This window comes from Atractosteus spatula, chromosome 7 (assembly GCF_055471065.1).
Source record: "Atractosteus spatula isolate fAtrSpa1 chromosome 7, fAtrSpa1.hap1, whole genome shotgun sequence".
NCBI classification, from domain to species: domain Eukaryota; kingdom Metazoa; phylum Chordata; class Actinopteri; order Semionotiformes; family Lepisosteidae; genus Atractosteus; species Atractosteus spatula.
The window spans coordinates 9,905,116-9,922,085 of NC_142712.1; the positions used below are offsets into that span (position 1 = coordinate 9,905,116).

General features: G+C 40.3%; 1 protein-coding gene across 1 annotated transcript; it reads right to left on the reverse strand.

Moving 5' to 3' along the window:
- Positions 1–3,961: 3,961 nt before the first annotated feature.
- Positions 3,962–16,823, reverse strand: ppme1 (protein phosphatase methylesterase 1). Its single transcript, XM_088920228.1, has 14 exons — positions 16,532–16,823; positions 13,508–13,602; positions 12,849–12,940; positions 12,041–12,098; positions 11,388–11,439; positions 10,181–10,335; positions 9,010–9,100; positions 8,806–8,871; positions 7,798–7,927; positions 7,290–7,419; positions 6,726–6,770; positions 6,308–6,372; positions 5,825–5,892; positions 3,962–4,929 (listed from the first exon to the last, which is right to left on the reverse strand). Exons 1-14 carry the CDS (start codon positions 16,618–16,620, stop codon positions 4,911–4,913), a joined length of 1,155 nt encoding a protein of 384 aa, XP_088776354.1. The 5' UTR covers positions 16,621–16,823; the 3' UTR covers positions 3,962–4,910.
- Positions 16,824–16,970: the final 147 nt, after the last annotated feature.

Consider the following 16,970-nt stretch of genomic DNA (forward strand, 5'->3'; position numbering starts at 1 on the left):
GCTCTGTCCTTTCCTTGACCTAATGCGGTTTTCTGTAGATGTCTGTCTGAAAGCACAGAATTATAACAGTTGAAAAAAAAGCTTGCCAGACACTGCAGAAGCAACGCCTTAACCCATGTTGAAAAATGGGTTATAAATCAAACCAGAAGCTAGTCTGTACATACAACAGGGAGTGAAGCAGATATGTTTTTCATTCGTTCTCCAGTACTGGTGAGACTGGAGGCAACGAAACTGGACTCATTCTTATGAACTTCTCCAGGGCAACCACAACAAAAAGCGAACAAGAGATACAAAGCTAATCCTTGTCTGTGGCTGTGTAGGCAATGATTTTAGTTTTCTGACATGGTGCCTCTGAGGCAGAACAATCATAGCACTCAGAAACAGCCTAGGCTACTGGTAGGAATGCTTGTCCTCCAGCCACATTCCAAAGTCTTAGTGCCTGACTATTCCATCAAAAATGAATTACAGCCTTACTTCATTTGACACGCCGACAAGAGGAGTAGACTAGATTAAGGCCTCCCAGACTGTTAAAACTGAAGGGGGGGGTTTACACCTGTGGAATTCTCTGAAATTCTAGAAGGGAGAGAAGCCAAGAAGAAAAGTCAGATGAAGGTTTTAATGTGTTGATTTTTTTTAATAACCCACTGACCAAAAAAATAGCGAGGTGCACAGACGAAAGCATTTAGTCAGTATGACTCCTAGTCAAAATAGTCACAGAAGAAGCCGTAAAAAATAAAAAAAAATATTTAGCACTGCATAGATCAGACTCAAAAGGCAATAACATTTTAGCGTACTTGAATAATAATCGTCCTACATGAAGGTTTCTGTGTAGCATAAATGTGAATTTATCTTAGGTGATGTAGAGGGTAAATTGATTTTATTGTATTGTATGCTCACCTTAGAGATTTTTGTGCCATTCGAAGTGGCTAACTACTAATTTTCTCACTACTGGAATGTGTAGCAGCAGCTGACCTCCACTAGTCTCAATTGCGCCCTCTACCTGCGTGTGTCATGTTTTTCCACAGCAATGCTGACTTGAACTTTTTGCAGTGATGATGATTTCATTTCCAGGAGTCTTAGGGTCAAAACCACAGTACCTAAGGCCACAGCCCCTGGACTCTGACAAAGCCTGTCTTTTTGGTTTTGTCATTCACGGTTTCCCCTTTCGCTGATTGTGCGTTCTTGTGGGCTAGACGGCACCAATTCAGAAATGCTATGAAACCTCTCCAGATGGAAAAAAAACACATCGTAGTGATGAGTTGGAGAACTATTAAACATATTCCAGGGTTTGGGGTTCTTGGTGTTGTCAAACTGAGATTGAGACACCTTGTCAGTAAAAAGGTATTTTAGTTGAAGTAGGCAAAGCAAAATTAAAATAACAGGAAGTTTACATTTAAGACTTCTTTGCAAGGTTGAGTTTTGTAACAGCTTCTGGAATAGATTCTAATACATGTTGCATGGGTCAGATCTCTGGTTTACAAGGAATAGTAGGACATAAATTCATACTGATCGGTTTTTAACTTTTTGTCAGTTACTAGTACACCAGCACATGCTAATCAAGTCGCTACATTTTTTTCCGACAAATACTATTCACTTGTTATCTCTGCAGGCAGATCACTTTGGAACATTTCTGCAGTGAAATATCAGCTGCACAACTTGTACTTTTTCACTCGTACATCGTAGCACATTAGTCATGACAGTGAGTAGCGAGCAGGAAGGGCTGCATCACAAGGCAATTCGCGCAAACCCTCGCTTTCGCCTGTGGCAAAACCGAGAGTTTGCAACAGCTATGGCTGCTCAAAGTTCATGTGCTTGTGCTTAATTTGAAATTTGTAAAATCCTTCTAAATCAACGATGAATTTATTTAATTACCAAGATTTATTAACCAGTTTGAGAAATTGGGACTGCAGTTCCCCTTTAAATCAGTACACCCCAGGCAGTAATAATTACTCTGGTATTGATGCCTTACCTTTAATCTTGTGCTGAGTTTATTTATGACCTTGAGACCCTGGGTGGAAGATGCCACTTCCGAACTGATGGCTTGTGCTTTATCTGAAGTTAATTACACTTAGGCCATAAAGACAAATTACATGTAGGCAGAGTTTCTTTGATGTAATCTAAAATATACTTAGGAAAAGCCCTAGAAGTGCAGTTTTCATGGAATGGGGTAGAGGTTAAAGCCCTGGATCTCCAGTCAGGGGGTTGTGGGTTGAGATATCAACCGAGAAGCTGCTGTTGTACCCTACAGCAAGGAACGTCTCTTAACCTGCCCCAGGTAAGATCCCACTGTATAAATGAGTACTCTCCATCATTGTAAGTCAGCATGTGTTGTCAGGTGATATACCGATTTAAATAATCAATCTTTCCTGCAAAATACGCATGGCATGAGAGATGTTTTATTAAAATACGTGCTCTGTGGGCATAGACTGTTCTCTGTTCACCTTGAATGGGTATAAAGTCTAATAATGAAGTCTTATACTGTATATTTAACAAGAGGCAGTGTTCACATTGCAAAGGAAAAGAAAACCATTGGGTTTTACTTTCTAATAAGAATTTTAATGTTTTTCTGTCTCAATGCTCCAGTGGCTGAGTGGAAATAGGTGTAGTATGATCAATGTGCTCGCCAACACCTTCGTTTGCACCATCGTCTGATTTCGAAACCCATACCATCCACCAAACACAAGTAACCAGAGTTTTCTGATAACAGTGTTTTCCCATCTAGAAATGTTCTTCCAGGGGAAGCAGGAAAACAGAATGGAAGCCATTGATCCCTCTAGGAAGCCTCTCTAGAAACGAAATTTAAACTCTGTGTGAAACAAGGAAGTTTATAGCTACTATTGTGTTGCTATGGAGACATAATTCAGTACAAATGATGGTGATTACTCAGCTCGGCCCAAAAACACCTGTACCTCTTTGTGAAGAAAAGTAGAAAAGACGAGAATCCAGTATCGGTAACTTACTGTTTGTGCTATAGAAACTGTTAGTTAATTGTTAATTAACTGTTAATTGTTAGTGCTATAGAAACAGAGTTTGAAAAAGACTCCAGAAACTATATATAGTATATCAGTCATTGCCTTGGAAATATCCCTTTGTTTTTGTCCCTCAGAGAATTGTCAGCTCTTCTAGGTTTTGGCCCAAGATACCTATCAAAAAGGCAAAGGAAGAATTTGCGTGCATCTTAAAAATAATTTATCTTTACCAGCCTACCCTATGTGTAAAGTTCTAAACTCAGCCCAAAATATCATATCTAAGATAGCAGTAATGTAAGCAACAAAATAAAACTTAGAAAAATATTAAATATTAAAAAATATATTTTTAGGTTTCTTATAGTTAACTTTTAAGTTGCCTTTAATAATCATAATACTTATATAGCGCTTTTCTGGACACTCCACTCAAAGTGCTTTACAGGTAATGGGAACTCCCCTCCACCACCACCAATGTGCAAGCCCACCTGATCCATTTGAGATCTGTCACTAGGGCATACTATGACAGTAAATCAACTTTGCAACAGAGCTCACACTTGCAGCTTCACTGCAGAATGGCATTGGTCCCAGAAATACTTCAAGTCAAAGGCCAACTGTTTGAAGGTGCGTTGTTTAGTAACGTCTAATTCTCCTGCTAAGTAAAACGTTTCTGCTAGACATATAAACTTATTACTTCATTTTTAACATTTACATATGTTTATCACAAAAAAAATAGTTATATGGCTTTATAAACTGGGATAATCAGTTATATGCCTTGTTTAAACTGTTTAAATTTTAAGGTGTATGATATCTATAAGGTGATAAGATATAAGGTGTATGGTTAAAGCCAAAATACAAAACCTATAAACAGCTGCACTCAGATATGTGCCGACACCAAGGGGCAGTTAGTTTTAGCCGATATTAAGGTACAGTTATCTGGATTCACCAGGTTCCGATTCTCAGTTTGGAACTGATGTAATGAATGTACATGGGGTATATTTGCACAACCTTTTATTTTTTAATGATTGCACTATGCCATGCATTCAAATACATTTGCCATAATCATGAGGATGAACAGTTTTGTAATTGCATATCTTCGGCCTTTGAAGGTCTTAATTACAATTAATTCACCAATATCAGTTTAATTAGATGAATGGGGCCCACCTCTCAACTACACAGACTACATAACAGGGGATTTCAGCGGGGAGGTGCATCAGCACTTCAACTGCAAAATAACAAGATTGTTTAATAGGTTAAGGTTTCTTCAGGTGTTAGAAGGTTTAAGATCTGAAACTTTAGATTTTTTACTTTTCAGCATAGAATACACCTTTTATTATTCCTTTACTTAACAGGGTGACATTTTTCCCATAAGTTTGTATGTAGTGCATTACATATGGACAAAACCACATTGCCATCTAGCGGCAAAAGTACCCCATTACATGTAAATCACACCCAAACAAAATCAGCACATTACAAAGTCATCTGCATTTGCTGATTTTTTTTATTACTCTTCTTCTTAAAAACCAACCATGAGAGACACGTTGGGCATATATCGTACTGTCATCACTCAAGACTCCAGAACAAGAACAGGCAAGGTATCACAGAAATAAAAAGGAAAGAAAAATAAATAGGTATAAATCAAAATTCCCTGCAATCTTGAAAAGGCATGACCTTGAAGAAGGTAAAAGAAACAGAATGTACTGTTTTGCTCTGTAATAATTACAGCAGTAATAATAAATCAATACAAAAACCCCATATTTTAAGAGCTAAGCAATTTTTCAGCTTAAAGACCAGCACTTTTTGTTTGCCCATCTCAGTAAGAGCATCAGATGATTGCCTTTTGTAGGTTGCTGTATTGTTGATATTGTTGAATGGAGACTAGGCTGATGGAGGACATCACAGTGACCCCTGGTGCTTATTTACAGAGTAATCGAGGACTGAAGTGTATTAGCAAGCTGGAAACACACTGAAACAAACACAGAGGAGATCAAAGTTAGCTGGGAATGTGTATAACTGATTATTTCTTTATTGAAACAATATCTCCGTCAACTGTGCCCACAAAAACCTTCACATCCAGGTTATAATTTCCTGCATATCCATTTTTAATTGGGTTAGAACAGTTTAACACTTTAAATTACACCTTCAGAGCCAAACATTGATGGAATAGTACAACAGTGTATGCAACAGTATTTTAAAAACTAGACGAAATGAATAGTCATGGCACAGTTAATTCTAGCCTGGCCTAATCCATATTTGTATCAAAACAGTGCAAGAAATTCAATAATATCTCACTAACGATGATATTAACTTTAAAATAAGAACTTTGTAGAAGTAAAAAAAGAGGATTCAATACGTAAACCTATGTGCTACTGAAAAGAAAGAAAAACTACCTTTGAAAGCTTCTACTAGGTACGATACAGTTTGGAAGGGATGCACAATACTATGCTCTAACTATATGCACATGTCATATACATATGACTTTCTACACCTCTTCTTATTTATAAATTTATAACTTCCTTGAGTTGCAATGCAACACCTCTGAATCACACCCAAATCACCTACTTGAATGTACAGTGAAATGCAAACACATCTTAGCTCAATCTCATCGAAGGATAAGCAGGGCAAATCAGATGGGGGAATGTCCCAGTCACGATTTTCAGAGTGAAGAATAAATTTCACACAGTGTCGCCACAGGAGGAAGTGTTGTCATGGGAACAGCACCTGAGCCGTGGTGCAGAAGCTACATGGATTTTAGAAGCCGCAGCCTCTAAGTAAGACCTATGCTAAACTCACCGGATGCGTTTCTCTTGGCGATACTACAACATAAGGAATTGATCAATTGACAAATCTCTCTCTCTTACCACTGGAAACCCCCTTTCGCATCTGTGAACTTATGACGAACCATAAATGTTGCCAAAGCTTCAGCTACCTGCAAATGGAAAGAAATGAATCTTGACTTGGGCTCTGGACAATGACAAGATATTCAGCCCGAGTGCTCTAAATATCCACACAGTCATTCTTAGTCTTACATGCTTTTTATCTTGTCAACAAAAAAACAGAAATGTGTCAATCTTGAATATTAAGAACTCTGCATTTATAACATAAGCGTGATTTCCATCCTAAAACTCAGATAGGAGAACAAGAAACATTTGTATGGAACAGCGGGAAAAAATAGTTAAATGTATTATCAGACTCTTTATATTCAAGGGTAGTAACATTTCAGCTTCCTAACATTCGCTTCTCTAAATCTGAGAATAAAAAAAACATTGAGATACATTTTTGACTTTATTGATATTACACGTGGTTCTAATTTGAAATTTACTATATTAGGTCATCTCACTTACTTTTTCAGGGGCATCCTCATGCACAGCGTGGCCACACTGAGGAAGGACCTGCATCTGGAATTTCCCTGAAAGGAAACAGGCACGAGGAGTACTGTCATCGCAGGGAGCACTGACATTAACTTAAATTTGAGCTGAGCATCAGTTCCCGCCCTCGAAGCTGAGAAATATTTTGATCATTAAGTTATAACTATCAAAATTCTTTAAAAAATACATAAAAACAATTAAAACAGGCAAATAGGTAATGTGTGGAATTTTGGACATGGAGAATATCTCTGAATGCTATGTTTTACTATGTTGAAACAGAGTTGTTTGGAGGAAATTACCATTAATATCGGAATAATAACACCAATGAAACAAATTTCACATTTTAGTGGTGGAATCATAGAAATTCTGTTTAAGAAAAGACTAAATTCCTTACCTTGCATTTGTCCAATTGTAAGATCTTTATCCAACCTGTCAACACCTATTAACAAATGATATAAAAATATTACTGTCAGACACCTGGATTCTTAAAATGATCATTATTCCTATTTCCTTTCAAGAACAGTGATCAGCAATTGCAGAGATGATACAACGTCATATTTATTTATATAATTTGCATGCATTATGGAAATCACAGCCTGAAACAGGGCGTGAGTCATAGCAGAACACACTGGAATGTCATTCTGGTGTTTTTTGGAACCTTTTAGATAAAAATCATTTGACTGCAAATAAGGAAATGAATCAATATTGCCATCACAGGGTGCATCTCAGAAAACTGCACCTGTGTTTGATTTTCTCTTTCCAATTTGGTGCTGCATGTAAGCAGTTTTGCGAGCACAGTGTCTAAGGGTGCAGAATGAATGTAACTGATGAACCAGCGGTTGGTGAAACTGCATTGAGCGTTCCAGTGAATCTTTTTGGGGGACTCCAGCTCTGATCTGTACAGAACTCCCTGTAGAAAGTCAAACACGTTAAATGCACCAACTGCCACATACCGTACCTGCCAGCAGGAGCAGCTTAGGAACAGAGCAGCTGAGGAAGAGACTGGACAGCCCCCTGAACCAGCCGTCCCAATACTTCTCCGTCTTGGCCAGCTCAATCCTCCAAGTGTACAGGCACTCCTTTTTCGCCTGCGGCAATGCAGCAAAGCCCAGTTAGTACAAAGTAACAAAAACGAGGGAAAGTGGGGGAAAAAAAATGGAGTCTCATTTCTCAATTAGTGCAATTGAACTAAGTGCATACAAACTAAGCCATTAGTGCACATGAACTAAGCCAATAAAAGAATCGTCACAATATTTGCAAACGTCTAGCGCTGCGGGAGACTGTTTTCAGAATGGCTTTACGGTTTATTTTAGAAACAGGGTGGTCTAATTCCCCTGCCGCTGGACTGGTGTGACTGCAGGCTCTTTCCACCTCAAATCTCAATGACCTAAATCAGCTTGTTATTGGCCAATTTGGCCCGATTATTCGGGAGGAATAGAACCAGTGTAGTTAAAAAAACGTTTGACCTCAAGATCATCTTCCTTCTTTCTTTTGTGGTTGGACTCTCCTTCCTCCTCCTCCTCTTCCTCCTCCTCCTCAATGATCCCTTCAACAATGCTCTTGGAGCCACCAGGACTGTCCAGGGGGTCCTCACACCTATGCAGATGTGAAAAATGCAGCTGAGTAGCTTAATATGTAGAAAGTAGCACAGAATCAAACATTCGACACAGTAAACTTGGTAGTCAGACCTGGAGCTCTGGTGTAACACGCAACAATCAAAAGTAGTTTTAGTGTGAACATCCTGATTGTAAAACAGTGTTACAAGACTGAACAAATCTTCCCAAGAGCACTATAATACCTGTATTTGTTTAGGCTTGTGGAATAATGGATAAAAAACAGTGATATGCTTGGCTATACCAAATTCTTACCAGCAGCTATATCACCCTGCAACTCACAGCTGGCAATGTACTGAAGCTAAGCAGGTGTGAGCCTTGCCAGTACCTGGATGAGAGCCCTCCTGGGAAAGTCTGCTGCTGCTGGAAGAGGTGTAAGTGGGGCCAGTAGGGGGCGCTCACCCTGCAGTCTGTGTGAGTCCTAATGCCCCACTATAGAAATGGGCACACTGAGACGTAAAACCAAAATCCTGACTCTGTGAGCACAAAAAAAAAAATCCTAGGGCATTTCTCCAAAAGAGTAGGGTTGTTAACCCTGTCTATCACGGCCTCCTAATAATCCCCATCTATAAACTGGGATTCACCACTCTATTCTCCTCCCCACTGATAACTGGTGTGTGGTGAGCGTACTGGCGCACTTTGACTGCTGTCGCCTCATCCAGGTGGGGGCAGCACATTAGTGGATGTGGAGGGGAGTAAAGCGCTTTGAGTGGAGTGTCCAGAAAAGTACTGTATAAGGATTATTATTACTACTATTGCTGCTACTGGCTTGCGATGAATGAAGGTATACCTAGAGGAGCTAGGAGCTCAAAGCAGAGTTCTTGCTCTGCAAAGCGCCGAATCTGAGCTTCACAGACTTACTTTTTGACTTGGCCGACCATCGATACGCGTGCAGACTCAACGTTCCGGATCTGCCCACTCTTCACACTGCAAGACAAGAAAGCCAATCCGTTTAATCTACTGGAGAAATGAACAGTTTGTAGACTTTCTGTTCGTTTCTTTCCATGAAAACAATATCGCCTATTCCACCACTACAAGCGGGAAACACAGAATCTTGAAACGCACCTCCATTCGATGGCATTCTCAAGAGATTTGAAAGTTTTCGGTCGACTCCGCAAGAAATTCTGCATGCTGTTTAGAGCATCCATTGCAGTACCTAGAAAGGAAGTACAAAAAGTTCAATTATTCTACATGAGAACATTTCTTTTATTTTTTTAATTTGATCTTTTTTGCTTCAATTTAAATATTTTACATGATTCTTTAGATCACATTGCTGGACGTGTGATCTGGTTACAGACGTGGATGTGGATGCATCAGGTCGCAGTGATGACTTGATGTCATCTCTCTCTTCAAATCCAAACTCAAACATCAGCTTTTTACCAGGGTCTATGTCGGATTGCCCTACATTGTAACTGTATGAGCCTGTATGCTCCTGTTCATTTTTTTCATTGCATTTTTCGTATTTTTCTCTTACCACTATGCACAGCATTCTTGGGTTTGGAAAGGAATTTATAAATAAAAGATAAGTATATAGTAAAGGTAGCTTAGTTCCTTAGTATAACCTCAATATAATAATAATAGCTTACACTTATATAGCACTTTTCTGGACACTCCACTCAAAATGCTTTACATTTAATGGGGACTCCCCTCCACCACCACCAACAAGCAGCCCCACCTGGATGATGCGATGGCAGAACACTCACCACACATCAGCTATCAGTGGGGAGGAGAGCAGAGTAATGAAGCCATTCCATAGATGGGGATTATTAGGAGGCCATGATTGGTAAGGGGCCAAAGGGAAATTTGGCCAGGACACCGGGGTTACACCCCTACTCTTTTCGAGAAACGCCCCAGGATTTTTAATGACCACAGAGATTCGGGACCTCGGTTTTACATCTCATCCGAAGGACAGAGCCTGTTTACAGTATAGTGTCCCGTCACTATACTGGGGCATTAGGACCCACATGGACCACAGGGTGAGCACCCCCTGCTGGCCCCACTAACACCTCTTCCAGCAGCAACCTTAGTTTTTCCCAGGAGGTCTCTCATTCAGGTACTGACCAGGCTCATACCTGCTTAGCTTCAGTGGGCTGCCAGTTGTGAGTTGCAGAGTGATAAGGCTGCTGGCCATAAAATATTAATATTAATATATTAATGTGCCATAAGTGCCATATCCCAGCATTTCTCCTCCATCCCTACAGGAGGACTGACATGGAGTCAGTGAAATGTGAATTACCTTCCACCACATCGATTACACAAAGGCCCAGCAAAGACGGAACATGATTGGCTGCTGCTGTGTGAACTGCTATTGCCCCACCCATACTGTGACCAATCAACATAATGGGCGGAGGATTTTCACCATAAAGAGCTTCAACCACCTTTCCAACATCCCTGGAAAAAAAACAAGAAATGTGAGCCTTTTACACGCACACAAAATACATTCAGAAAGATACAACTTTTCAACTCAACACACTTGTTCACACTGAAACGCAAACCAGATAAAAAAAAAACCTACTTGGAAAACTAACAAGAGGCCATTTTTAGCACAAAGACTTCTAGAAGTCTGGAAGAAATTAGTCAGCCTTGTTATTCAAAGCTGATACCCTGGATTACGCAATAAACAACTGGACTGAATTCTTTGACGAATTACCTACTAACTACCAAACAAGCTAGATGAATCAAATGACATCATCTTGTCTGCAACCTTTCTTATGTTCTTAGAAAAATTAAAATCTCCATCTACATTTACATTAAAGCTTTGATTGAGCACTTCAAGTTGCTATTGTTTTCTGGCGCATGTCTGTCCTAAAAATAAACATTTTGAAGCAAAATGAAGCAGGGCTACAGTAGAATCATCCCATCAGGGTAGATCAAACACCAGATGGCTTGCTTGGCACCCCCTGGCCTATTAGAGGAGTCTGAAAGTCTCTGCAACCTTCAAAACCATTTCAGAGCCTCTGTGAAGCTCAGGTAAGCATGACACAAAAGAAAAAAGCTTGTTTCTTCTTCTCCCACATAAAAGCAGCAGGGACTGAACAGTACATCACAGCCCATTAAAAAGGTGGACCACAAAGCAGTTTACACTAAAACAAAGAACCGCACAGGAAGCGTGTCATTACCCTTAGTCTGAGCAGTCCAACAGTCACTGCCATCACACCAGGGACATTTTTTATCATTAAATTGTAACATCCCTAAAAAATATGAAAGTGATCCAACCAAGGAGATAGGAAGCGTGAGAAATTTTGACTTGAAGAATACTTCTGATCTTTACTGTTGTAAAAAGATGGATTTACAATACAAAATAATCCATTGATTTATTTATTCCCTGAGGATCTATTTTTTAAATAATTGGTTGATGTGGTTCTATTCTCCTACAGGTTCAACAATGATTTTTTTTTTTACCAAACCTATTTGGCTACAAACAAATTAAAAAAAAAACTTACTTAGCCATAGTTTCTGCTGAAAGGTCTTCAGAATTTTTAACTTTCGTGTCACCTGTTAAGGAAAGTGTCACATTTGGGAGATAAATTTCAAGTTCTCTATTTATTACTCACACAAAAATACTTTTTACTGATGACAGAGAGCAGGGAACTAACCCTCACAGATTAAAGACACTAATTACAATTATAGCCTTTAAGCAATATGCAATGATGGGTCACATCAGATAATAACTACATCACAGAGAGGGGAAAGTTACCAAAATACAGTACAGGATTTTAATATCACTTTCCTGACTGAAAGTCATTTTATTTTGTGTGGCGCAATACTGATCAGGCCAAAGAAAGATGCTTTTGAGCATCTTTTGGCCAGAAAAGGCACTAGACTTAAAGAGAAGCAACACATTATGATAATACAGGGGACCTATCGTGAACAAATGTGTGCCATAGTGTACAGGTGACTTGTTTGGGCTCTGCTGTGTCAAACACACCTGTCTTGGGCACTGCAAGACACACAACTGTCAGCATTCCGAGGTGGGAAGGCCCTTAATCTGGGAACAAGCAGGGAACTGTGTTGTGTCTGCCGAGAGCACATCTCCACAGGGAGGAGGACGCAAACCTTGACCTGAACTTCACACAAGCCATCGACCAGCTCTTACCGTGTCCCCTGAGGTCCACGGCCACAACCCTGCAGTGGATCCGGTTAAATATCACAGCCTACGGGCAGAAAGATGCATGGGTTACTTTAAAAAAAAAAGTCACGTTCTCTCCAATGAGACAGGCAGGCACTCTCCCCTATATGCCCAGTTTCAGTTATCTTCTTGAAAATCAGTTTAACCCACACTCGGCTCGTTTCCCCTGGAGGACAAAGAAAAGAAAAGGCTTCTACGGAACAAAGCGTTTTTAATAGAGAGTGTGATGCGTTTGCACATTTACTAGGCACTTGCAAGGAACGTGTAGAGAGAGTATCAGGACGGCTGAAGGAAACATTAGACTCCTGCTCAAGCACAGTGGGCTGCCTGACTGGCCCGCAAGAACACTGCTTAGACCAACACATTTTCCTGTGGGTCCAGGGCGTCAGCCCAGAAATAGCCTGGCTGCGTGTCACTGCAGTGAGTTTGCCAAGTGTCAGCGTTATACCTGCAGACATCCTCACACACAGATCTTCTTTATTCTCTCGAGAGTCCCAGGAACTCAGAACCAAATCATCACGATGCATTTCTCCAGGAATTACATCTAAAAACACTCACATGAGCTGCATGCCCATACGCTGAAATACGGTCAACGGCACGAGAGTGACTAATACTTTCAATTACAAAATAATTCCTATTTTGCCACACTCCAGGAGAAGAGCTCTGGCAGGTTTTGTGTGAAGAACAAAAAAAAAAAACGTCAGGGCTGGTTAACTTTTCGACTGCAACGGAAAATGAGAAACAATATTGAAAGACAAAGAAACTGCTGACTTACACTGAACACTGCCCATGAAAGGGCTGAATGACCTCCCCCGTGCAACAGAAGAACAACAGGGCCTTCTGAGCCACTTCTGTAAATTCTAAAAGTGTGTGAAACAGTTAAGGTCTCCAAACGGTGCTGACGTGCCAAAAACAGAGGGAACAGAGAAGCAACAACCGACCACTAGATTGTTAAAAGAGTGAGGACTTCAGTGTTACAAAACCATAAAGGCAAGTGCGTCCACTTCAATACAAATTAGCAAATATGAATAATTCTGAAATCGCTATATCAAAAACCCCTGCCACATTTTCAAACTCATTGTCTACAATATTTTCTCCATCACCAGACCTGTGCAGCACAATTGATCAGAAATCCCATGTTTTAGTATACACTAAAGGTTGATTCCAAGAGTTCTCGCTACACATGGTTAATATGATGTGGTAAATCCACTTATATTATAGTTTTGTATGGAAATGACTGTCTGAGTCAGAATTGACAGTTAGTGTGATTATCGTTCTTGAAAGTCACCTCTAGCTGCAAAGTCACGTGACTCAGCACATTACTGACAAAACAGTAATCAGCTCCACACACATTGCCACCGTTTCATTATTAGTGCTAAAACCGCACATCATAATGAACCGATTCGAGTGGATAAGGAGGACGAGAAAAGGGTATATCTTTGCTGGATTCATCCTCAACTTCCACATCTTCCATCGACTCGAAATACTGGCTCCAGGGAACAGGCGAAAAGTCTCTCTTCCTTCCAGGCCTGTGAAAGAAAGAGATTCTGTCAACCACAGACAAACGTGTGCATCACTCCGGTCCACATCTGGCCACCCCTTGCTGTCAAGAAAGAGAGTCTCCCCATTTCCAGTCCACCTCAACAAATAAACTTCATCCAATTATAATGTGCTTCTTCAAAACTCAGACTATTTCTAGGTTTGGAGACTAAAGACTGCATGGCTCAGGAGCATTGATTTTTGGGGGAAGGGGCAGATGGAGGAGTTCAACAACAGATTTATCTCCTAGATATGCAACTTGAAGGTATGTAACTGTAGTCAACAGGAAATTCTTGCAATCTTGGCCTTAACTCTAAACTGACATAGAACCTGAACATCTTATCTTCTAGATAACGTGTTTCTGAAAAATAAATAATTTCTTGCTTTTTTCTGACACTTTCCTGAATGGCGTGTGGCAGCCATAATATTCCAGCAATACCAGCATATAGCAGATCAAGCTCAGGGTCATGTTAGGCCTGGACACCAGGGTTAACTCCCTTACTCTTACAAACAGTGCCACAGGCATGGGTGTGACACACTGCGCTGAGCACATCCTGCGACTCGCGTAAGTCTTCAGTAAAAGTTATGCTGCCTAAAGCCCACGCATGGCCCAACAGCAGGAGAAGATAAAGTAAAGAAGGCTGTTATATTATTTTGAGGAAGGAAAAAATATTCACTGCGACTCCTGATGATGCCCCTGCTAGGGTCAGAAAACCAAAAGCATTCATAAAGATCGCCGCAAAACAGAATTGGCTGCCCAAAGCAAAATTTTAATTGTACAATTCATCAAAACACATCTGCTTGTGAGGACTTGTAGCTCTGTGCTTCATGGTGTTTTGCCTGTGGACTGTTGCTGAGCTGTCTTGACACACAGGCAGTTTCAAGTTCTACTTGAGCAGGTACAGTGTGTACAAGGACACTCTGTCTCCCAGCTGTGTTTGTTGGATAAACTGTGCGAATGTTTTCACACACTTTGCGGACTGTCTTGATGTCAAAAAGGCCAAACCGACCCAAAGCCGGTGGGTGGCTGGTGGGGTGACCAATGGGTCGCGTATTGAACATTTCCAGCCAACATCACTACACATCTGAAGGAACTCTATCTCGATCTGCGGGGTCCAGACCAAACCTTTTGAGTCTGAAACATGGAAGGCATTTCTTGAGAAACCTGCCTTTTTCTCTTGGGACATTTTTCTTGGCACTACAGCTTTCCACTATTTCCAGCACCTTAAAGAACTCTCAAAATATCACACCATCGGTGTTACGGAGACTGGAATGCATGCAAGAACTCACAACCGAATTGGTTTTTTTTTCAGATTTCATGATTTCCAATGTTTTGGCCGGTGGTTTTCCTTTCAGATATTGTGAATACCAGTGACATGGATTTGACAGGGTGTCTGTGGATGGGTGGTGAGTATTAAAAAAATGCAGCTCATTGAACTACAATGCTCCTCATGAGCCTGGAAGGTTACAGACCTGCAAACTCACACTAGAGGCTACCGAGAGAGATCACAGGGTCTGTAATGTAACCTGATGGACGGCCCTGCCTGTGAAATTTGGCCGTTTGAAGAAATCTGCATTTTCACTGCTCTCAGCTTTTGGATCTCCATACCTCAGTCAGCGGATATTTTCAAAACTGAACACTCAGGAGTCTTGTGTGCCACTGGAAGTATAAATCGACAAGCCTGAGACTGGAGAACTCAGCAAGGGAAAGCAAGGGCTAGGATCACACTAAACAGTAAGATCTGTACCTGAATGTATTAGTTTCATACTTATATTTTAATCAAAATGTAAGCTGTACTATTATTGACATGGGAAAAGTATCAACGAATGAGTTAACTCTTTGCATTCCTTTTCTGAAAGGTACAGAAGCTAACTATGGGTTAGAAAGTTGTAAACCAGTGTGCAGTAACTCAGTCAACACTACACATATTTTCCTGGATTGTGTGTACATTGTATACACAGTCAACAGAATCTTCCACCGATTCCACTTAAATATATTTTTTTTCAAAGACTACGCATTTCAGAACTGCTTTAAGAAAACTTAAAATTAACATCAGCTAATACGCCTTAAAATCGACATTTCCTTGACTGAAATTATTCAGTTTTATATGCATGCATGGCTTTAATTTGGATGGCAAAATATATTTAAAACAAACCTAAAGAGTAAGCGTAAGATTTTATTTTCCTGAGAACATCTGACCCAAGTTTTGTATATTCTGTAGTACACTGACTGTACCAATGCTGTAGTAATGCTGTAGGTTATCGTCCTACTGAAACAACTATAGACCATATTGTAGTAGCCTGCAGAGGTTTTGCGTGTGTTCTATCCTCAGTATAACAGATAATAATACGGTTTACATGAGAAATGCGCTCTTCATATTAATATTCGAAAGGGGTTTTGTTCACCAGTTGACGAAGGAAATCCTACATTTTTAAAACACTGTAGAAAACAAGACTGAACACAACGTATTGCACTGCAGCGTCGGTAATCAAAATGCGGATCCTCCCCTCAGATTTGATGTTGTTAGGTCATCCTAACCTCGATATTTAACGAAAACTTGCGTAGAATGCAGCAGTTAGCACAGAAAATTACAATCAGAAACACTGACATCAACTTAACAAAAGCAAATTTAATCGGGGTGCATGCAGCATTCGTAGTTCAGCTTTAGAGATCAGTTTATTCAATTTGCATTACGACGCCGTAATAAAAACATCTCTTTACAAAATGCAGTTGAATTCGTAACTGTAATGTGTTTTTTTACTTAGCTTTAGCGTGTATAATAGTGAAGTTCATAAAACACTGTAGGAAAGACTAAATTCGTAGACGACTAATCGTAGTAGTTCTGTATACACACGTATTCCCTTTTGGGAATATCACAGTGACAGAGTTTTTTTTATTAATTATATAGTAAAACTCACCCCATTCTCATTTTAGATCCCGACTGAAAACCTCCTCCAGACACGGGAGGTCTGGAAGATAACCGATTTAGATGCAACTGCTTCTCCATGTCGCTCGTATGGGTTTTATTGCCTTGCAGGAACACTTTCTGTTTGATGTTTAAATCTTTTCCCCCTCCCCTTCACTCCACTTGATTTACCCCCCAAAAAAATCAGACTGAAACGTCCGCAGGTCAGATTGCAACAAAAATAAAAAGGGGTTCCTATACATCCACGATCTCCTCCCACAAAGATAATCGTCGTGCGCTGCTGCACAGTGGGAAATGTATTCACCGTTCAGGGGACCGATCCTGAAAACAGACGAGGATGGAAGTTCAAAAAACTACAACACCCAGAGTGCACAAGAAACCGGCTGTTGGCGGTGTGACGACGGAAAAGGGTGACGTAATGCTTTAGTGGT